The 23,845-nt window shown below is 35.8% G+C and overlaps 1 protein-coding gene and 1 non-coding gene across 2 annotated transcripts; one reads left to right on the forward strand and one right to left on the reverse strand.

Moving 5' to 3' along the window:
• Positions 1-3,793: 3,793 nt before the first annotated feature.
• LOC118733901 (serine protease inhibitor 42Dd-like) lies at positions 3,794-19,659 on the reverse strand. Its single transcript, XM_036463529.1, has 4 exons — positions 19,574-19,659; positions 4,385-5,280; positions 4,158-4,302; positions 3,794-4,077 (listed from the first exon to the last, which is right to left on the reverse strand). The coding sequence occupies exons 2-4, from the start codon at positions 5,267-5,269 to the stop codon at positions 3,953-3,955; spliced, it is 1,155 nt and encodes a 384-aa protein (XP_036319422.1). The 5' UTR covers positions 5,270-5,280; positions 19,574-19,659; the 3' UTR covers positions 3,794-3,952.
• Positions 19,660-19,992: 333 nt separating this feature from the next.
• On the forward strand, positions 19,993-20,074 carry Trnas-cga. Its single transcript has one exon. It is a non-coding gene; the product is annotated as a tRNA-Ser (tRNA).
• The last annotated feature ends 3,771 nt before the right edge of the window (positions 20,075-23,845 follow it).

The raw sequence follows: 23,845 nt of genomic DNA on the forward strand, positions 1-23,845 counted from the left end.
AAAAACCTTTTACAATACTTTCGCCTGTATACATATGGGTGTGGGGTTGTGGGGTAAATGATGTAACTTTTCGCTGTGTTGGCTTTCATATAAATGTACATACATGTGTGTACATTAGGGTGGTCCAAAAACGTATGTCAAGAAGTAAAGTAAGTCGGAATTATGCTCTCTTCCGCTAGGATTGTTCTATATCAAAAAAATATGCCCCTTTTATTTTGAAATCAAAATTTTTTTAGAGGTCGCTCAAAACGTTCAATGTTTCCCATTATTTTATATACATAGAAACAAAAAAACAACTTTTCTTAGAAATGGTGCAGAATTCTCGAAAATCAATATTTTTTAATCGAAAGACTCTGTTTCTCTGTTTCAAGAGATTCCCAGTAATAATACCCAACAGTTTATTTAGCCAATTTTTTATAGTAACTATATTTTATAGGATCGCCAAAAACCCCAGGAAATACAATAAAAAATCTTTATCTTTAAACAACGGTTTAATAAACAATTGGGTATTATTGTTGGAAGTCTTCTGAAGAGAAACAAAGTTTTCCGATCGAAAAATATTGATTTTCAAGAATTCTATACAATTTCTACGAAAACCCATATAAAATACATGGAAAACTTTGAGCGACCTATTTTTATATTTTGATTTCAAAATAAAATATAGGGTTATATTTTTTCGATATAGAACAATCCTAGGGGATGAGAGCTTTAAAATTATCTTTTTAGGACCACTCTAATGTGCATACATATGTATTTTGGGCAGCATCAGTAGCGGCCATCGGCAGCAGCCCAACTTAACCATTTGCCAATTGCTATGCGCCGTTCGCTATGTCTCTTATCCATTCTTGGCGGCTGCTCTTGGCTATTTACTCTTTTGTGCCATCGATTTGTTGCGCGCAAATTAGCCACAGTTAAATTGAATATTTTTAGCATTTCATTCGCCGCTGAGTAATTGCTGTGAAATGGACTTGAAAATTAAGTAAGTAGTTGAATATTTACGAGTCGGCACTTACACATGCATATTCGCAAATAATCACACACACACACATATATATGTATACATACATGGAAATATTTTTAAATACCTGTAGGTACGCGATGCAAGTCAGCAGCTCATAAACACAGGTTGCTTGCATACTTTGGTTGCGCACACAGCATCGCACTCCTATCCTCGCAATGTGTATCCCGAATAGGTGGCGGCAGCTTCAGAATGTCTTTTACGAATTTCGTAAAATTATGAATGCCTTTAAAACACTTTAGCATTAACCATTACAGCCCATTAGGAGTAGTCGCGTCGTGTATTTGTACTCATCAAGAAACGAGCGAACCAGCCAAGCAAGCAGCCGGCTTGTAAGTGACCAGTAAGTTTGCCAGACACCGCACCACACAACCACCCGGTTGGCAGTGAATAGCTCTTAGGCATGACTAAAAGGACCTTGCCTCTGCGGTGCGCAAGTGAAAAATTCTAAATGCAGCACGCGGCTGCACACTCAGTCCTATAGCAGTTGAGGAAATCTTCAGCTGGTGGTTGGACAGCATCAAAGTGTGGACTATTGTATGGTCGTCTTTTGGGCTGCCTCAGCGTCCTTTCTCACGACTTGACCCAACGCGCCTCATAACTGCCGTCACATTTTTTAATGGGTGTGAGCGCAACATCAGTATTGGCGTCTTCCAGTTGCGGCGATGTACACAGCTGGTGTGAAGTCTAAAAGTATTCTTAAAGAGCGTGTATTCAAATGGCGAATAGAATTTATACAGCAAAAATATTAAAAGTGAAATTTTCCACACTTATTTAATGGTTAAACACTCTTACGTGGATTTTAGCGAGAGAAAAAGTTGTCAAAGGGCAGTAAATATAGACGATAAATAAACTCATTTAAAGGTAAAATGGGAATTGGACTTAAGACCTACGAAATATTCTACGCCCAAGACTAGAGATTGCGATAGAGTTGTTGCGAGTCTAGCTGCCGACTATATGAATTACCTTCTACATAAATATGTTTATCCGCAGAAGGTCAAATCCACTGGTTTAAATAGCTTGGCTTGTCCACCGATAAGATCAGCTTAGAGATCAAGCGAAGAATAATTCTTGCTAGGTGTTTCTACTTTGTGCTTGGAAGGCAATTGAAAAGAAGAGCTCCCACTTTCTCGACGATCAAAAACTACGCTAGAAGCTATGCGGAGATCTATTCTATGCAAGATCATGTGGATAACGACGCTTCAGTGAAAACGTCTTTCGACTCGTCCTCGAACCCCCCGGGATGGACAACGAAAACAACGCCGTCCACTCATAAAATGGACGGATCCATTTCAGAAGGACCTGTCTGCACTCGGAATGAACAGCTGGCACAAATTCGCAAAAGAGAGCGGCAATTGAAGCTGTATTTTAGTCTCGACCACAATCGAAAAACCGTTGTAGTATCAAATAAGAAGAAGATTAATGTAGACCCGAAGAGGCAGCACTTTTTTACATGCCACTTGCTACTGACAAAACAAGTTTTTTACCCAGGTTCGGATGACAAAAGAGTTACTTAATCGAAGACAACGATAATACGAGCACCTACAAATATCTTATCTGGCCACTCTCTAACTTTGAGTCTTCTATTTAAGTTCGGCGTTGGATGACCTTATGGGCATAACTAACGTTCCAATTGCCAAAGCTGTTCGACTTTGAACCCCGTGCACTCGAAGTGTAAAAGCGGATTCGAACCTTAGACGTTCCAACCGCCAAAGCAGTTCGACTTTGAAGCTCGAGCAGCCTAAGCGTAGGAACAGAATGGAACCTCGACCATTCCAACCGCCAAGATAGTGGGGCTTTGAAAGTCGTGTAAGCGAAGCGTAGACGCGGATTGAAATCTAAGCCGTTCCAACCGCCAAGGTGGTATCCCTGAAACTCGTCACCTCTGAATGTCAGCACAATGTGCAAATACTAGCGCGCACCTCCGGCCGCTCCCCCTCCGCGAAGTATTGCCTTTCGGTAGTTCCACAGTGTCTTCCAGTGGTAGTTCCATTGTAGCACGGTGGATGCCTCTTTAGACCAATGTCCAAGAAATATAACCATAGATAGTATTATCGAAATTCTCCTCATTATCCAAAGCGGGCCTTCTTTTCAGCAATCTCCTAGTTATGTAAGCGCTATTGTTGTGCTGAAGGGATTGAATACAGTCAGTTTGTATCCAAAGTGTAGGTCTTAAATTTTTTATTGGTTTTGAGAATGAAGGAAGTTATAAAATAAGAAACATATAAATAAGAATGCATATTTAGTTAAGCTGCAGAAGATAACACCGATACATTCCTCCATGTGTATGGCATGTACTCGCAGCAGTGACTTTCCCTATATATGTAGATAGATCAAAGGACCAAGGATCAGGTGATCCTTTGTGAAAATTTTAATCACCACCCGAAGACTTAAGAGCCAAATCTGCTATGACTGTTCACTCTGGTGAACCTTTATTTCGTCTTGTTTCACCGAAATTGTAGGAAATCCACTTGAAGAAGGTATTTCAGAGTCCCTTAGGGAACCTATCCCAATGGAAGACTCTTTCGATAAATATGCCTGCAGATGGAAGCCCTCGGGAAGCGTTTCTATCGACCCTCATAGGTTCTTACATGGCTCCCTCTTGGGAGCACCAGAATTTTGAACAGGACACCGTTGTGCAGATCCGTTTTGTTTTCATATGAAAAAGGACTTTTTCATGGTATCTTGATAAGCACGCGGAAGTTCGATATTGTCTGCCAAGAACTGACTGATATACATATATTGTAGTATACATAAACGACGGTTACTCTTCTTACTAGATTTATTTACGTAAAAGAATTAATAACATGAGAAAAAATCTTTAATTCGTGTAAACCAACTGTTTTACTCTACATTAAAAATGGAACTGGCTTATAAAACGATGAAAAATACTCAATCAATCAGTCAATATATTCAAAAACACCTCCGGAAAGTTCAATTCGGTTGCAGATAACAGCCTTCGAAAAGTTTTAAGCAACTTCTGTTCTTTATACAAAAGTAGAATGGACGATTCGCTATGAATTCCTCCTCAAAACTAATGGCACCATCAATACAACAGGCTTTGTGGAAAGAAGAAGTGACAAATTGTTAAAATAATATACATTTGTACGAGTATAGTTTTAGGTCCTCTCACACTTACCAGTCGCAGCAGCTGCTTCTGTTCCCTCTTCGCTTACTTTAATGAAAGCTTGTTGTATGATTTTCGAGACTCCAAAATTGAAGATGTTACCTTCTACAAGACTGTTAAAGTCCTTGCTGTCGTTAAAAATCCCGCGCACGCCGAACTAGCAAAATGTATATGAACATATTTAAAAAAAAAAACAAATCTAAAGATTATCACTTTAGCAATAAACCGTAGCTACGAACCTTTGCCAACAAGCTGTGTACGTCTATGGTGCAACCAAAAGTAAATTTAGGTAATTTTACATACACCTTACGAAACACCAACTGATCTACAGCGCTTGGCAGGCTCAGATTTGTCAGAACACCAAAATCCGCCAATACATCAGTTGGTAAGATGACCAGCATAGCCAGATCTGTATCCCGATAAGGCAACTCCACCACCTTAACTCCGTGATCAGGCAAGTAAGCATAACGTGCGCTTATCACTTGGCTCATCATTGGCACTAGAACACTTCGTTGTGCGTCAATGTAGAATGGTTTTGTTTTAGTGTCGACCGGCTCGAATTGCTGCTTCCACTGAGCTTTGAAATAGATCGCATTGGCAAGCACTACCTGTGTGTCGGGCCCTACATCATTCGAGGATATAATGGCGGGAATGCGTTCGTTGGTTACGCGCTTAACCCATTGATTGATAGCTTCTGCAGCTAAAAGAGGGGCGCAGAAATCGAGTTCCTGCATGCCGCAGGCAAACTGCTGCTTCAGTACATTTATGAAGTTTCTACTTAGGCGGACCCCGGACTTAACGAATATTCGATTTGCAATCCATATGTTTTTTGTTTCTGTGCAGGAAGGCGATAGTACATTGGCGGCGGTGTTATGTACTGGTGGTGCAATACATTCCTTCGAGATATCTGTTGTTGCTGCAAGGAAGTACTTCTGCTTGAGATTTTCTAAATCGTTGCCGGAAATACCAATATCGGTTGATAAGAATTGCAGAAAATTTTCCAACTCTTGTCCACTTTCACCCCTGACTCCGTGTCGTAGCATAGTGAGAATTTCCCATATTAGAAATGGTGAATCGATAATATTTGTGAGATCGCCAAGAAGTTTGCTTAGAATTGTATTCATTTCAAAGAGAACTGAAAAGGAGCAGACAAATGAGATCAATGTGAATTTTTAAATTTTTAGTATGCAAAAAAGAAACCAACATAAATATGAAACGAGTATTGGTTTAGAATATTGAAAACTCTTGTTTTATGGGTGAAGAACGGTCTCTCTTGAACCTTTCTTTTACTGATTAATGATGATGGCATTTCTGACGCAGAAGAACTCACTGAACGCCCATTAGCAGCGAGGTACCTCTACTAAGTAGTTCAACTCCAACTTACTTATACCGTTTATGGATATGATGTATGCTAAAAAATGTAAATAGATCAAATTCACAGAAGGCAAAGTGAAATTTTGAAGGTCTGCAAAGGTCAAACGTCATGTGAATTTATAAAAAAGGGCCCAATATTAAAGAAATTTCGGATGGAGAAGGTAATCGTTCCTAAGGGTGTATCAGTCTGCGACACATGATACGTGGGCAGTCATATACAATACAATATGCTCTGGGGTTTCGTTCACCGACTCACAAAACATGCAGTCCGTGTTTCCGGAAAGCCCCATTTTATCCAAATGTTACCCTAATTTGCAGTATCCTATCAGGTAGCTTGTAAGAGTTCTAATACACTCCCTTCCCCCCTCCCCCTCTTCCAGCTTCTAGGTAGTTCAGAACTGCATCCTTGATATGTACCGCAGAAAGGCTCGGGACCATGCAAGCGCATTTGGGCTCCACGCTCTGCGAGAGAGTCAGCCTTTCATTGCCTTCAAACCCTTCATGTCTGGGAACCCAACAAGGCGTTACTCTCTGGACTCTTAGATGGTTTAAAAGGGATTTACAAGTGACCACAAACCTTGATGCTAAATATTCTAGATGAGTCTAAGGCCTTTAATGCTGCCTGACTATCCCATTCTGAAATTTTGTGTATCAGTGCGGTACTGATAAAATAAATCTCCATAACAAATTTAAAATACGTCCAGAAATTTTCTATCTTTCCAGAGATACATATATATGTATGTATTATGAAAGTTTTATTATGTTTGGGAGGCACCATGTCTCCATTTCTAGTAACTCACATTTCTTCCATTAAAAATTTTATATACTTACATAGCTCCATACCAAGTCCTAGAATTCTTCCACAAACACTTCCCAGGATATGTGGTAAGAAACAGTCAATTTGTACGGGAAATTCCACGAATATGGAATGCGTTTTATATATCCCAATTGCATAGAATCCTCTGCAATAAACACTTCCAGAGATATACAGCATAAAAAACCAATTTGCTTTGGAGTTCCCACGTCCCCTTGTCCAATAACTCTCACTTTTCTCCATGAGTATGGGACAGTGATGTCACATGTTCTTTTCGAAAATCTCTACCATCATCTAAAAAAATTTTTACTTTTCCCTACGCTCAGAAAAAATTCCCTACAGTAGTTACTTTGGTTCCAGCAGTATTTATGTACAAATTTTCTAAATCAAAGCACTTTTACAACAGGTGGTTTAATAAGCAATTCAAGGAGATTTTAATGAAAATTGGCTTATACCTTATTAAGGCACAATAAATAAAATAAAATCAATTCTTGTACTTTCTTGATACCGCTTCCGACTGTGACTCTGATGACGAACTCATTTCTGAAAGCATATATCGCTACCCAAAGGTGAAACGGTGCCAAGTCCATTTTTTTAAATTTAGTTTTCGATGCACAATGGCAGGTAATACGAAACTATGTCCATTCGTTTATAAAATATGAAGTTAACACGTTTATTTACTCATTTCTGCGTATTCAATGCAGCGTCGTGAATAATTTCTAGAGTGTAATCGTCAGCTTTAAACATCAAAATTTGATCCATAATTCACTCCAGTTCAAATATCAAGAGAAATCAAAAGTTCCATGTATGTACGCATATAAATTCGCCTTGCTTGTTGATATCTCGGTGTAACACGCGCAGGCTCGCGGAAATTTTTTAGTTCAATATACATATGTATGTAGATTCGTATGTTACAAAACATTTTTATTCACATTTCAAAAATTCCCTACATCCTAAGATATATAAAAAAAATCTGCCCTTTTTCCCTACACACGCATTTTTATAGCCAAAAATCCCTACAAGTATGGAGTTTTCCCTACATGTGGCATCAGTGGTATGGGATTGATATCAAGCTGGAGTATTCTACCCAAAATATTTGAAGAGATATGCAATATGAAAGTTTCAGTTAGTATGGGAGGTGCCACGCCCATTTTTCTTTGTAAGTATGAATTAAATTTTACATACATACATACATACATACATACATTATGAAAATTCCAATTTGTTTGGGTGGGGCTACCACTCTTGATTTATCGGAATTATTTTCTGTCTAAGAGCATCCTTGGGAAATCCGCATTAAGTGTACCATATTTGGTTCTGATGGGGAAAGCGGTTAAGCAAGTAGCCTCTTTTTTAATCCAGGTCATAAACCATCTGTGTGCGAAATTTCCTTTTTAAACAGGTGGCAACACTCTTCAAAAATATCTTCGAAATTAAGATATAATAATAAGATAATATTTGATGGAATTATTTTCTGTCTAAGACCATCTTTCGGAAATCCGCATTAAGTGTACCAAATTTGGTTCTGATCGGGAAAGCGGTTAAGCAAGTAGCCTATTTTTTAATCCAGGTCATAAACCATCTGTGTGCGAAACTTCCTTTTTAAACAGGTGGTAACCCTCTTCAAAAATATCTTCGAAATTAAGATAGAATAATAAGATAATATTTGATAGAACTTACTAATTTAATTTAACTTATTTAACAGGTTTAAGTAGCCTATTTTCTAATCTAGTTCATAAACTATCTGTGTACAAAATTCCATGCAAATCCATTCAGTCATTTCCGCATGATGAAACCCCAAACATCCAAAAACATAAACAGACAAACTTTCACATTAATAATATTAGTAGGATGGCAACCCTCTTCAAAAATATCTTCGAAATTAAGCTCTCTTAAACTTTTTTTCGTTTGACACTTGCATTCAACATTTGATTGAACTTGTTAATTTAATTAAACTCTTTTAACCGGTGTCAACTTTTAAAATAGTAGCCTATTTTTCAATCTATACCATAAACTATCAAAGTGCATAACTTCATGCACATCCTTTCAGTCGTTTCCGCGTAATGCACCACCAAACGTCCAAACATACAAACTTTCACATTTATAATATTAGTAGAATATAAGATGGGAGGTGCCACGCCCCCTTTTCCAATACCGTCCATTTTTCTCCATGAGTATGGAGTTATTTCATACGTATATCTCTATACGAATTTCCAGTACTCTACCACAAATATTTCAAGAGATGCCACGTTCCCTTTTTCCAAATTCCTGCAAAATTCACATAAACCATTTGCATGATAGCACGAATATGCCGTAGAAATTTTGTTGAATTCGGTTGAGCCGTTCTCAAGTTATAAGGTAACACAAAACGTGCACTTATTTTTATATATCACTTACAAAAATGTACAAATCTGTACTGTGTACCTTTAGGACCATATCAATAACCCATTTTTGGTGGGTTGGTCCTTCTACGAAGATATTCGACAACACAGACGTCCATTGCGAAAACTTCCGCCTGGAATATGATTGGGTATGTGCCCATTCGCTGACTTTTCTGAAATTTCCGTTCAAGTATGCCTATCGCAAAACTCCCGTCGTCATAGTTGCCAACTTAGTGCTTTAGGCACTAGATTTAGTGCTTTTTGAAAATTGAAACGCCAAACAAAAGGGTTTAGTGCCTAGTGCCCTTTTTAGTGCTTTTTTTTAAACTAAAATTCCTGAATTTACAAGAATCTACAAATTTAAATGCACTAAAATGTAGACCATGATTGATAAAAAGATGAATTTGCAAACCCACGTTCTTGCGTTCTTGTAAAATTGTACTCGCGTTGAAAATGCTAGCACGCAGATAAGTTATGTATTTATTTCTTTATTTTCTTGATTATTGATTGATTACACAGTTCGAAAAATTTTATCTCTTTTTGCCACCTGAGTGCATCTGTTTTTGTAGATTTTTCAGTGCTGAATCCAAAACTGGCTGCAGAATTTCTCTACCACGCCAGAATTTTGAGATATCCTAACCTCTAAGTGTAAAAACACGGGTTTTCGCAATATTTGGAGATATATTATAAAACAACAAATTTTTTCGCTCATTTCTACTTAAAATTCAATTTCGTTTGTTCCGATTCGATTGTTTTTTCTCCAGATATACCAGATTTAATGTGCAGTACTTCGGTATTACTTCGTAAGCATGAATGGGTATTTATCAGACAACAGCATGAGTTTACTCACTTCCATGTAAACAGTATGAACTCATTGCTGTGAACTCTATAAGGTTAGTGAGAAACACCGTACAAACAGTGAGATTCATAGTTAGTTTTGAAATCAATGTTTAGCTGCAGTGTACTCATTTGATTTCAAATATGGCATTGATATACTCTTTCCAAATCAAGTCAAGCGAGTGAAAAATGCTGTTATGAAAAGCAAGTCGAGCAATCGAATGATATTGATGAAGTATTTTTTTAAATATATTAGTTTTACTAAATTATTTAGTTATGCACCTGACGTACATTTATATAATTAGTCTACAAAAGAAATGCAATGTTACCTCAGAAGACATCGGCTTTATAAGGGACTTGAAAAATAAGTTGCTTTATTATTTAAAAACAGTTGCTGTTAAAAACTAACAGATTTGCACAAAATTGTGCTTTTTTATACCCGCCAGCAAAAGAGCTCAAGAACTTTACCGAATCTGAGCAAAGGTACACAAAAGAGAAATGTTTACAAATTATGAGAACGTTAATTGAGAATTCTGACAGTACAACGGAACCACAAATTGCGGATACACCTTTGTTACCTTCAGACAACTTTGAGCTGTTTTCAGGACTTCTTAAACAACCTACCTTTGTGAGCAGAACTGATAAAGCTACTTCAGAGCTGCGGCGATATGAAAATATTGAGGTATATTTTCACACGGACTTCGATATAATTAATTGGTGGGTGCCGCTGCTGCATAAACTCAGCCGTAGAGTAATAGCCACTCCTTCAACTACCGCATCGTCAGAAAGAGTTTTTTCTTCTGCTGGAAATGTTATTTCTGACAAAAGATGCCAACTTTTGTCAAATGATGATGCCCTTAATCAGTTGATATTTTTGCATTATAATATTAACAAAAATTGTCTTTGCAGATGTTTTTTCTTTGATACTTTCATTATAGCAGTAATGCCATGCACTCGTTTTTCAAATCAAGCACTTGTTATTTGAATCGAGCACTTGATAGTGTGCATTACTCACTCAACCGACAATGTTTTTTCAATGATATCGCACGTTATGTTTGGAAATAAATGAGTGCGAGTGTATCCATGCAGCTCTCTGGTATTTATTTATACATGTAAATAGTGTTTCTTTTTTTCCTTTTGTTTACCACAAACTGTTATGAAAAAAGAGTATCCTTTGATTAAAAAAAAAAATTAGTGCTCTTAGTACGGTAAAACGCTCTTTTTCCAAGGTTTGGTGCTTTTTGAAATTTGAAAGTTGGCAACACGCCCGTCGTTACTATTCGTCTGGTAATAATAAAATATTTGTAAGTAAGTAAGTTTCTATGTGTGCGTATCAAACCGAAGTCAAACCGCAATTTTCTCGTCTGTCTGAAATTGTTGAGGTAAAAATCTGTCCCTTCTTCCGTACAGAAAAAAACGAATTCAGACGTCCTTAGAATACCAGTATGTGGTCATTAATTTAATCAGAGAATATATATTCTTTGCAAAAATTTCCTAGTACACCCGGCATCCTAAAAAATTAAAGTGCTACTGGATTACACTTATATCAATTGAACATTAAAGCAATTTTTTTTATTTAAATAAATCATCGGATAACCGAGGGGTCAAAAATAAATAACGGTGCACTTACGCTTGTACATATTTCAATTGGCTTTTATTTATCTAAATCTTTATTTTCTCTTGTGTCTACAATAGTAAGTGCAATTCGATGGTTCATTATCCTATCGGCCATTAATTGAACGCATATCCATGAGCATATTGGATATGCAAGTATTGCCCTTATATAGTTACATAAGCAACCAAATATCACATATGTATCCACTCGTACTAATATTTCTTTCTATATACTTTCATATGTAGTTACATATGTATGTATGCATTTACTTAAAAGCTTTATGCATGTATGTATGTGCATTATGTAGTTTTCTGTCTGGAAAGCCTCTCGACCGCCTACACTGCCGCCTAACCAACTGTCTGTCGGTTCACTGACAAGAACGTATTGTCTATCGGTGTGCGTGCGTGCGTGTTGGTCATGTCAAGAACCTTTCGGCTCTTTATCCTAACAGCCTTTCGTGCGTAATGCGTTCGTTTGTAAGACTGAATGTCCGCCGCTGTATTTTACGTGAGGCTTTAGTTAGTTGTGCGCCCGCTGCGGCCAGACACAACAAATTCAACCAGCCCGCCAGCCAGCCATCAGCCATCAAGCCATTTGTTGTAGTCCTGTGAGACTTTCTCATTCGTTGGTCACGTTGATCCTTTTTTCGTGCAATTTTATTTTGTTTCAATTCGACTCGCAGTTCCATCGACAGAGACCCGCACGTTGTGTATGTGTGGAGGCTATTTGTCTTATCCTACTGGCGCATTCGCAATCGCACCTTTGTGGTCTGGGCATTTTAGTTCAATGAACTTTTTGTGTGTGTGTGGTATTTTTAGCAGCTTGAGTTTTGGCAATTTCGACAGCTTGCAATAATTTGAAACAAATAATTGTATATGTACATATGTATGTACGTATGCAAATAAGAACGTGGAGGGATTGTTGATAAGGAGTAAAAGGAAGTTAGATTTCGCAAGTGAAATTTTTTGCATATATGTATGGATGTGTAAGCAGTTCTTAGGCTCGTAGGCTGCAAGTAGATAGTTCCCAAAACATTTTAAAACGTTCGAAATCGATCCATTGGTTTTTGGTAGAGAAATTCATGGGAATTAAAATTTATATTAGCAACATATTCTCAAGCAGTTTTCTTGGCTTAACTTCTAGATTGGTTAGATAAGTTGAATATTTAGAGGGGGGAAAAGGTCAAGTAGCAACTACAACCAGCGACGATCATTTGTAATGAACCTCTATTTGGGTAAAGATCTACTTAGATCCACTTATCTGTAAGGAACTTCGCGGGGTCACTTTGCTGCATGCTTCTGCGTACAATGATCCTAGGTAGCGAAGCGAAGGCCTTTGCACTGGTACACAATCTACTCTGCTGTTTACTTTTTCTCTTGACATAAGCTGCACAAGTGCTTCATTACCCAGAAGAGGTAAGTAAGAAAGCCTGCAACACTTTTTACTTCGTGCCTAGTGAAGGTGAAGTTGTACTTGGATTCTCCTTGTTGATGTCTCCTGTCTGCTCTACTTTCTACTCCCTGTGCAGACTTTTTTCTTTCGGGAATATCAGCCGCTTCATTTCCCACGGTTCAACTATGCCGCGTTGCCCAACAATGTAACAATTAATGACTGTGCAGTAAAGTTGTCCAAAATTGTTTTCTTTATTAATCTCTCACTCCCTAGGATTTTTTTGAATGGAAAAAATTATACTTATAAATTCTGTTTATAAATGTTTAAAGCGTTACGCGGCATATATGTACTTTTCACAGAACAAGGTGCATTTACGAGATTGATATCCACTGAGGTGGATAGCGGAAAGCAATTTCAATTGAAAATAAAAAAAGTGTAAAAAATATGCTGTTTGCGCAATGCTGTTGTAACCGAGTGGGTATAGATGCATATTACAAGTACCAGAACGGATCACGATGGTTAAGTATTAAAATTAAATAAAAGGTTTTTAAGTATTTCCTTTATAGGAATAATTAATATATAAATTTTTATTAAATTTGTACACCGAGAACAAAATCAACCTAAAATAATCCCAAATTCAAATTTGAAAAGGAATCAGAGTGATTTTTGTTTAATATTAACAATGCCATTGTTGATATTATTAACGATGTTTTGGTGATCTTTTTCCGATTTTTTCGTTTTAATTTTATGTTCTACACTTCGCAGATGCTTTTTCATAGTGCGGAGACACAAAAAAAAAAATTTTTTCATCTTAACATGTTGCCTCTGACGGGATTTAAACCCGGACCTTCTGCGAAAGTTAGCAAATAAAATCGAGCGTCTATGCACACTCAGCTACAGCCACTCTGTAAATAACTCTTCAAATGTTCAACTTGAACTAATTTTCTTCATCGTTTGATTTTGTCCTTCACTTTACAGATGCCTGTTCGTAATAAAGAAAATCCAGAACCAAAAAAAGAAAATAAAAAAAGTTGCCTCTGACGTCATTCCAAGCCGAATCTGCTAAAAGCTAATGGTGATTTCGTTTCTTACAAGAAATATTGCCCTTCCACGGTGCAAAAAAAAAATGTTTCATGTTACACTCAGTCCTGAAAAAGTGCATGTTTTTGCCTACTTATCCCTATTTGGCTCACACATTTCATAATATTGTCGTTTTAAGCAACTATTTGATTTTCAGGGCAACCATCTTCCCCCACAGAGCTTTAAAGGGCAGAGAATGTGCCTATTTTCCCTTAAAAGAGTGTGATATTTTAAGAAACGCACAATTAATTTTTTAGCCGGTTTACCCCTATTTTAGAATCATACACGAAAAGAGGGAGGGGCAACTAAAAGGCGACATTTATTGGTAGAAACGAAAATACAATAAAATATAACATAAAGCACCTGTGTACGTTTAGCTACAGCTAGGCTTTCAAATGTTCAACTTCATTCACAATGAAAAAAATCAAATAACAACTCCGAAAAAAATTGTTTTAAACTTCCCCCAAAATATTTCGGAAATTTATAAAATTTACGTGAGCTAGACCGATTTGACAATAGCTCAAAATAGATTTCCTCTGCAATGGAAAGACCAAGTGGAGAAGGACTTGGCTTCAGTTGGCAGTTTTACTAAAATGTTCAGTTTCTTATGGAACCTCCTACCTTTTAAGCTTAAACTTTTCTATCATCTGAAGTGGTTTTCAGAAAAATTGTTTTGTATTTATAAAAAATATAATTTTTGGTTCTAAAACAACTTTTGTCTTTTATATATACAGTGGTGGCAGATATAATAGACTCGGCTTACTTTGAACTTTTGACTATATTTCTTTGATTTATTTTATGTTTAATAGTTATACAACAAACGCCATATAAATCCACTTTTCAAACTTTGTATAAAAATCATAAGAATTCGACCAATTTTCATCAAAATTTCAAACTTTTTATTCAGAATTTTATGTGCAGTTTTGTAGCCATTTCAATTTTAGTATAATAAAGGGCAAGTTTCGTTTGGCTACAAAATAAGGTTGATTTTTAAGAATTTTTTTTGCTGACGGTGTCACGCATTTTTATACCCGAGCGCACTTGTGCACAAGGGTATATTAACTTTATTCACATAACGGTTGTTTGTAACAGCCAAAACGAACTGAGATAGATATAGAAAAATGAATACATAAATGTTCAGAATGAATAGAGAAGTCCATTAAGCCATCTCTGTCTGTCCGTCCGTCCGTGTACACGATATCGCGAGCGAAAATTTTGATATCTCTATGAAATTCGGTAGGTAGGTTTCCCTTTACCTAAGGTAGGTTGGTATTGAAAATTGGCAAAATCAGGCTGTAACCACGCCCACTTACCTTATAAGGGTGTTTTCGAAAAATGCAAGAACTACGATATTTCAGTATACATATATTGGATCCGAATTGTTGAAAATGAGTATGTAAAGTCGAATTTTGGTAAAAAATAATATTATTATGAAATTTTTGGAAAATGGGCGTTACCCCGCCCACTTATGATGAAATGCTGTATCTCAGTAGCCGCTTCACCAATCCTTACCAAGCTCGGTACGAACCTTGCCTAGGCCCTAGCTAAGAAATCTGTTGAAAATCTTTGAAATCGATCAATAAACCACGCCCACCTCCCATATAACGATAATTTACAGAAACACGAAAACTACGATAAATCAGTGACTACTGACGCTAATTGACTCAAAATCTATAACCACTTAGTAAAAAATTAGATTATTATATATTTTTGGATAATGGGCGTGGCGCAGCCCCCTTATGACTACAAATGTGTATCTCGGTAACTGATTCATCAATTTCTACCAAACTCGGTGCACTTAATAACCTTAGTACAAGGAATAAATTCGTTGAAAATTATTCAAATCGGAATAAAATTACACCCACTTCCCGTATAACGGTGAATTTCAGACATCCGAAAACTCCGATATTTCAATAATTGAGGACGCTCCAAGTTCATAGTTACAATCATCTCTCAACAATAAATAAGACTTCTATAGACTTTTAGGAATTGGGCGTGGCACCGCCCACTTTATGACTACAAGGTATATCTCGGTAACCACATTAGGGATTTCTACCAAACTTGGTTTAATTATTTCATTAATTCTAATTCAGCACATTAACGAAAAAGTTTGAAAAACCCCCCTGCTCATCATGCAAAGGTAGTTTAGAGGAAGTTGAAGCGACGATATTTGATACCTGCGCCGGGTACATAAAGATCAGTTTCGCCCGAACTTATGCTACTTTCCCATACAAAGAGTGCTCGACAATTTTTTTTATATGGAAGAGAATGCCTAGTATCGTCAGCATTGCATTTTTCTAAAAATTCTGAATAAAAAGTGAAAATTTTTCGAATTTTTATAATTTTTGTTCAAAATTTGAAAATCAGATTTATATGGTGCTTGTTGTATAACTGTAGAGAGAGAATAAAGAACACGACGGTTTGAGGTTTATGAGTGGACTGACTGTTTAATGTATCAAGAATATGCTTATAAGTATTACAATTATGCGAAGCTGGTAAATAAAGTATAATAAGCTTATGAGTGCATTTTATATGCACATATACAAATACAAATACATATTTAAATACATAAGTATTTTCAACAATAACTACCTGGGCTTTTATAAAAAAATATTAAACATAAAATAAACTTAAGAAATATAGCCAAAACTTCAAAGTACGACGAGTCTATTATAACTAGAGTCCGACCGATTAATCGGGATCGGCATCGGCATCGGCTAGTATCGGCACAAAATTGAGCATCGGCATCGGCATCGGCCTTTTTTCGCCGATTCTTTGGAATTTCTTTTCAAATGTTCAGGTGAAGCGACAGCCAACTTTAAAAAACATTTGCAGACAGCTCACAAAAATTATTTTTAGGGAGAACACTGCCAACAAAAAAAATTGCCAAAAAATTAACGGGATTTTATAGCAGCTTGAAACTTGCACTTCGTTATACTAGAATGAAATGATCTAAAAAAGTGCATACCAAAATTCTGATTAAAAAGTTTGAAATTTTGGTGAAAATATGCAGAATTTTTCTAATTTTTGTACAAAGTTTGAAATCTGAATTTATATGGTGTTTGTTGTATACCAGCTAGACTTTTATAAAAAAAAAAATAATAAACATTAAAACATTAAAAAAAATGATAAAATCGGTCAAAATATCGCAATTCTTTTATTTTGTGGACCACTATATGTATGTACATACGTACCTAGCATATAAGTTCTTATGCATTGAGTGCAAAAGAGCGTATTTTAGTACAAAACGAAATGAAATTTTATGTTCCTAAATATTTTTTTCTTAGCACCGTATAAAAAAGTGTTTATGTAATGTACATAAATGTGATATATATACATATATTTTTACACATCCTATGTATGTATGTACATACATACATGTGTATGTAATGTTGCAAAACAAGCCAATTGATTCAATTATTTCTTTTTTTTTTTAACGCCGTGAAATGTACTGATTTTATGAATTAATACATTTATTTGTAATTTTTTATGGAATCGGCATCGGCATCGGCATCGGACGATTCTTTCCCCATAAGCCGATTAATCGGCATCGGCATTGGTACCTGAAAAAAAAATTGGAATCGGTCGGACTCTAATTAAATATAACTGCCGCCAGTGTATATATGTGCGCTGCTAAATGCTCAGTAGCCTCTTATACACATTCAAAACAAATGTTTCTACAGCAACAAATCCTACTAAATATGTACATATATATGTATATATTCTTTTCGCCACTACATAGTGAACATAGTAAATATAAACCTTACGTAGACGAATTTTATCGATCCAAAATGCGTCGGGTAGCCGCCAGTAGCTCAAATGGGTGCATGGGTGGCTAAATGCTTGGGTGATTGCGGGAAAAAAACAAGTACAATACGATTTTCAACAAAAATATACATATTTACGCATACCTATATGTATCTAACTTTATGTTTGTATGTATGTATGTATAAGTATATGGGGAAAAGGTGCGCGTCAGACACGTATTTATCTGCTCTGTAGAAAGTCGACGCATACATATTACCCATTTAACATCAAACATTATTTCATACGTAATTTATGAGTCAGTAAGTTGGTATTCGTAAGCAGATGTACACATGTATGTAAACTTAATATAATCGTTGACTAAATATACATACATATACTTATATAAATATGTTATTTATTCACTTTATTCCTTAAGATTTTGTTGATTTCCTTGACATGACCTGACTCAAGCTTTATTTTAGATATCATTTTTCGGTTTTTCTGCGCGTATGTACTTAGTCTAAATAGTCCTTTTAAATTTAGATACTTATCTAGCATTACATAATATACTCGTATGTATGCATCTAATTGTATAAAACATCACATATAACACTGTGCGACAGCCGAAACCAGTCCGGACTTTGCTCATATTTTCTGAAAGTATACCCATCCAATATTAAAACACTCGATGGATTTGCAAAAGTTGGCTCGTATTTTATTTATTTATGGCCTACTAAAGTTTTCATGTCCCGGCCTAAGTAAAAATGGTTAAAATAAATATGTAGTAAAATTTTATGGGAAATCTTTTCGCACATTTTAACCCATTAGCTGCTTACTATTCTTCGGAAAATCTTACTAGTGGTCTTCTCAGGCAATATCTTCATGCACCAACGTAAAAGCCTCTATAAAATTTAAATAGAAAAGCTTTGCCTGATTGATAAAAATAAATTCTATACAATAAATTTTAAGCATTAGTATTTAAATTTGGCAACCAAACTTGGTCAGGTGAGTTTTTACAAGTAGTCGAAAGTTGTATCTATCAGCCTCAAAAAACTAATGACATTGGGTAAAATTGGTTCAGTATTATACATATTTACCTATGTTCATGGGCGTAGCCAGGTAGGGGCAGGGGGGTGCTCGAGCCTCCCCCCTCCTAACTTTCAAATTTTCCTTATATATATATAAAATAGTACCCTGAAATGCCAGCTTAATAGGGTGTTACACAAATATTCCCTCACTTTATTTTTCCATTTATTACAGTTGAAAAGAAAGCGATAATCGAATAGTCTCAAAATCGATTTTCACCATAAACTTTTGAATAGAAACTACTTACTGAGCGCCGGCATTAATTGATCAAGTCACAGCTCAAAAAATCTATTTTATTTATGATTTGATTCGCTAATCAATTCAGGAATAAAATTTATTTGTGATTTGCTTCAATGATCTAAGATGAGATGAGGTGAGTTGAATTGCGGTGAGATTAGTTGAGGTGAGACAAGTTGAATTGAGTTGAGTTAAAATGTGGTGAGTTGAGGTAGGTAATGTTGAGTTGAGGTGAGTTAGTTGAGGTGGAGCGAGGTGAGCAACAACACATAGACGAAGCTGAATCTGAAGGCGAAAAACGTTGCCGTGGTAAACAAATTAATTTTTTGCGAAAGTTAGCAAAGTGCGAGCAAAACCGGAGGTGAAGATGTTGTGTATGTTGTCAGTTAAATGCAATTCGCCTTCAGCTAAATCTTCATCTCCATCCTCAGCTTTGCTTTCAATCTGTTTGCAACTTTAATCTTCAGTTTTATAGTTATGTTCGTCTAAATCTACATGTAAGTACATCTTAATCCTAATTTGATTCTCAATTCTAATCTTAATTTTTAATCTCCTATCTCTTATCCTATCTCTTATCTCTGTTCATTTCTTTGGAGTGTGGAATTACAGCAAACAGAGCCGAAGATATGTTAACTTAGAAAAAATGCTTTTTCAGGAGATGCGTTTAAACTTTAAAGTTAGAGTTAGAAGACACACAAGCATATCCTCTTCTCAGAAGAAATTACACAAGATTTCAGACAAAATTACGTCACGTCTTCACTGTAGACAAATTAATAAAAACACATTAGCTTTTCATTTAAAACTAGCTTAAAATGTTTCAGTAAAAACATACGCTTTAAAGCTTCTCAAGTTCCTTATTTTCTACCTTTATTACGACTCGAAAATCACTGTTAACTATAAAATACGCGCTTCGACACTGAACTTAACTGAATTGACTGTTTTGCTGTTTGTTTGTCCATACCATTGACAAAGAAATCGTAATTTCCCTTTCATAAGCGGCATTGCCGCATTTTTGCATCTTATCTATGGGTACACAATATTTTTGTTGTTACTTATTATCATTTGTTATTATTTTTTCTTGGTAAAGTAAACTTTTAAAGTTTGTTGTTAACATTTGTTTGCATTCTTTAGATTATTCATATCTAGTATGTAGGTACAGATAAGTATGTATGTACATATGTATGTACATACAATATGCACGTACTTATTTACAAAAATCCTATCCACTACATAGGAAAGAATGGGACGGCATCGTGTGTGCACTTTGGCGGCTTTTACTTCGAAGCAGTCGTGGCCGAGTGGTTAAGGCGTCTGACTCGAAATCAGATTCCCTCTGGGAGCGTAGGTTCGAATCCTACCGGCTGCGGTACTAATTTCTTTTTTAATGAAAAGAAATAAATTCTTCTTCTCAGTTTTTAAGAGTTGTGCTAAACAATAATCTTTTTATTAATAATTTTGGTTACTTTTTCTGCATTTTTTGTTGCTAAGTGTAAAAAATGGTTAGATAAATGAAAAAACATATAAAGTTTAAAAATATGCTCATTGTAAAATTCTTATTGTTGCATATTTAAATATTTGTATTTAAAAGAATATACTGCATTGAATACGATATACATATGTATTTACGCATTTATGTACATTAGGGCGGGTCATAGAAAGATTTTACGTGCAATGCAAGAAACTATGGCGCTAAAATCAATTTAGAGTTTGCCAGATTGCGAAAATAGGCTTAGTTTACTTATCAATTTACTGTAGTGTTGTAAATAAGTGCCTAAATTAGGTATAAAAACATGCTATAAGGGGTTCTTTGGTATTTGTATTTGTATTTGTATATTTTACTTCTTGAATTTTTTTCTTACAACTAGAATTCAATACCAAATGCATACATATGTATGTACATAGGTATATATTTTCACTCATTATCTACAGACAGTCCAAAGATGAATATTTCAAAAAAATCACCGGATACTAAATTTTGTCAGTGACTGTAATTAATTTAGTAAAAATTCGATTTGAAATGGAAATGTGTAAGAAATTTTAATTTCTTATACATACAACATATGTACATATGTATTCTGTACTGAATTTTAGTTGTATGAAAAAATAAATAAATAAGAAAATGTGAAAATTTTCACTTTTGCGCCCTCTGACAGATGTTTAAGAAATAAGATAAGCCTAGAAATAAATTCCTCACACCAGAAACCTTTCTACCATGTTTTTATAAAATTTCAAAGCGCTCCTTTGCGAAACTACAGCAAATTGTTTAGTAAGGGAAACTTATTTTCGCAATTTGGCAAGCTCCAAATTGATTTTAGACCCATGGTTTCTTCGGCAAATTCGCGTAGAAGTACACGAAGAATCCTCTACGCCTATAGTAAAAAAAATATGCCATACAAATTGACCCGCCCTAATGTACATACATTTTTCGCAATGGTATCTTTATTTTCATACACACATGTAGCCGTGTTTTCTGTTTGTTGCAGAATACGTCTTAGGCCGAGGCCACGCAACGAGCTGAGCGGTGGGCGGTGAGCGGCGTCATACAGAAATGCCGCTCATTGCGTGGCCACTTCAGTAGTATTTCATATATTCCAATTTTAAGCCGCTCATTGCGTGGCCTCGGCCTTACGATTCGGTATGGATGCCTTGTTCAAATGTTGTGGTTGTAATTTGAAGAGCTTCACAAAAACGCGCATCTATCATTTTTGTAAGCGATCAGTTTGGGATCAATTTTGAGCCTTTAAAGTGCTTTAGCAACTTAGCTTTTGCAGACATAACTTTGATTTTCGGAATATAAGTTCTTTAGAGTAATAGAAATACTATTGTGTACAAATTTTATATAAATTTACTAAAAACTGAGTGTTTTAAGGCAACAAATTGTTGCAAAATTGTATTTCCTTTCGTTTGGTATATGGGAAGTATTAGTTGAATTTTTGCTCATTAAACCAAAACGGAGTTAAAAAGGCGTTGCTGCTGAAAATGAGGAGCGGCAGTTGCATATATGTACATAATTACGACATATGTATGTATATATATATATGTATAGTATTTTATATATGTACAATTAAAAATAGCATGAAACGAAGAAAAAAGACAATGTAATGAATGAACTCAAGCCGATTTACAATGCATGCAAATGCATTTAGATATGTGTGTTGTGCTTGCTGTTGTTGGTGTAGCATTTATGCAGCAATTAGCAGTAGGCAGCAAATGAAACAAAAGACTTTAGTGAAGAACGCGCAAAAGTTGCAAGCCAAATACTTGTGGTACTTATATGCTTACATATACATACATATATGTACATGCAAGCTCGCTTGAATACACACGTTTAGAGGACGCATTAGTAACAAATTAAAACACAGCAACATCTCTCTACAGCGTTTGCATGTTGCCGCCTCCTCTTCTGCTGTCACTGCCGCTGTTGCATGAGCTGAGCTGAGACCGTCTGTAACAATTGCAAATTAACAAAATGTAAATGCCGCGCAGTTTACACACACACACACATACACCCAACTACTCGCTTGCGCACCAACACAAGCATAAATTGAGTTTTGTAATTTTGCTGCGCGGATAGCAACATGCAACAACCGTGTTGCATCAAAATCCGCTGCAACAAATAAAATGAAATTAATCTGAACGAAAAAAAACCGTTGTTTGCTGCAGCTAAAGTAGGCAATATTAAGCTGCTTCGATGTTCATATCTTTGTTGTAACTGCTTTTCATGCTACCTGATAGGTTTGCTGCTAAAGCTAGTGGCAATCAAAGCTGTCGAACCCAGATTTACTGCTAGAATATATGTATGTATGGATGAATGTGTGTGTGTGGCGCATTTTAATTACAAACCAATGCATAAATGTGCATAACCAACACTGGTAACAATAACAAATCAACAATTGCCTACCAACAGTTTAATTGCCATTGCCACTGCCACTGTCATGGCCGCACCAACCGCCAATGCCGTCAGCAACTACATCAAATTAATTACATACAACTAATTACGGCTTAATATGCTAATTAGTCGTTGTAGGCTGGCGATGAGTTGTTCGAATAGGTACATTACACAGATATGTAAATATGTAAATACATGAATATATGTACGAGTGTGTCTCTTCCCAGCCAGCAAAATCATCGTAAACGAGCTCGTAACTGGATATTTTCTCGAAGAAAACTCGGTTAAAAAGTCGTTCATGATAGCCGTTTACGATTCGTTTTCGAGTACTTTTTCGCTTGAAATTGTGGAGCGTCTACGAAGATATTGTGGTTCAAGAAAAATTTCCAACAAAATGAAAACTTTTTCTTGTGGTGACAAATAACGATGTACAAACCTCTTTCTATTATTATCGTTTACGAACCTTTCTCTAACTTTTTGTCGATGTTCGTAAAATATGCGTTTTTTTGATAGCTGGGTTCTCTGGAATATAAAGGGGCTTCCACTCCGCAGCGCCTGGGTTCAAGCCCTGGTCAAAGCAAAATCGCAAAAAAATTAAGTAAAAAGGTTTTTTTCTTAACAGCGGTCGCCCCTCGGCAGGTAATGGTAAACCTCCGAGTGCATTTCTGCCATGAAAAACATAAAAATACAATCGCCGTTCAACATCAAGGCGCACGCCACAAATCGGAGGAGAAGCTCGGCCAAACACTAACATATGTGTAAACGCCATGTTATTATTATTATTACTATAATAGTACTCCAAGTTTGTGCAATAAGAAATTTACCCAAAAAATTAATTGTTTGAGCTATGATTCCAGAAACTGAATATAAAACTCGGAAAGTGAAACACAAATTCTGAAATTTCCTCGGCAGTGAATTGCAGAACATGCCTGATATTTTTATGAAAATCGTGCAAATATATTTACATACACGAGGAGGCACGTCCATACATGCATTTACATACCCATATGTACATACATTGAAAGTACAGCAAGCGAATTTTTATAGAGAAATACAAGCAGCTGCCTTATGTGTGAAAAGTCACACATTAGGGTAAGAAACGTTAGTTTTAAAATATTTCGCAAACGAATGAAATTTTTGCATCAAATTTCACATTTTTTGAAATGTATTGATTCGATAGGAATTGTTACGAAGTTTTATGAACTTCTTTTAAAAAACAAGCTACAAGAATGGTTGACAATTTTTTTT

This window comes from Rhagoletis pomonella, unplaced genomic scaffold, assembly GCF_013731165.1.
Source record: "Rhagoletis pomonella isolate Grant_MI unplaced genomic scaffold, Rhpom_1.0 Rhpom_scaffold_00002, whole genome shotgun sequence".
Classification (NCBI taxonomy): Eukaryota; Metazoa; Arthropoda; class Insecta; order Diptera; family Tephritidae; genus Rhagoletis; species Rhagoletis pomonella.

Bases quoted from the DNA above. Each gene is read 5' to 3' on its own strand.
- LOC118733901 (XM_036463529.1), bottom strand. From the start codon at position 5,269: ATGAATACAATTCTAAGCAAACTTCTTGGCGATCTCACAAATATTATC. The intron at 4,303-4,384 runs GTTCGTAGCTAC...ACATTTTGCTAG, and splicing joins TACACAGCTTGTTGGCAAAG to TTCGGCGTGCGCGGGATTTT. The intron at 4,078-4,157 runs GTAAGTGTGAGA...CTTTCCACAAAG, and splicing joins AGAAGCAGCTGCTGCGACTG to CCTGTTGTATTGATGGTGCC.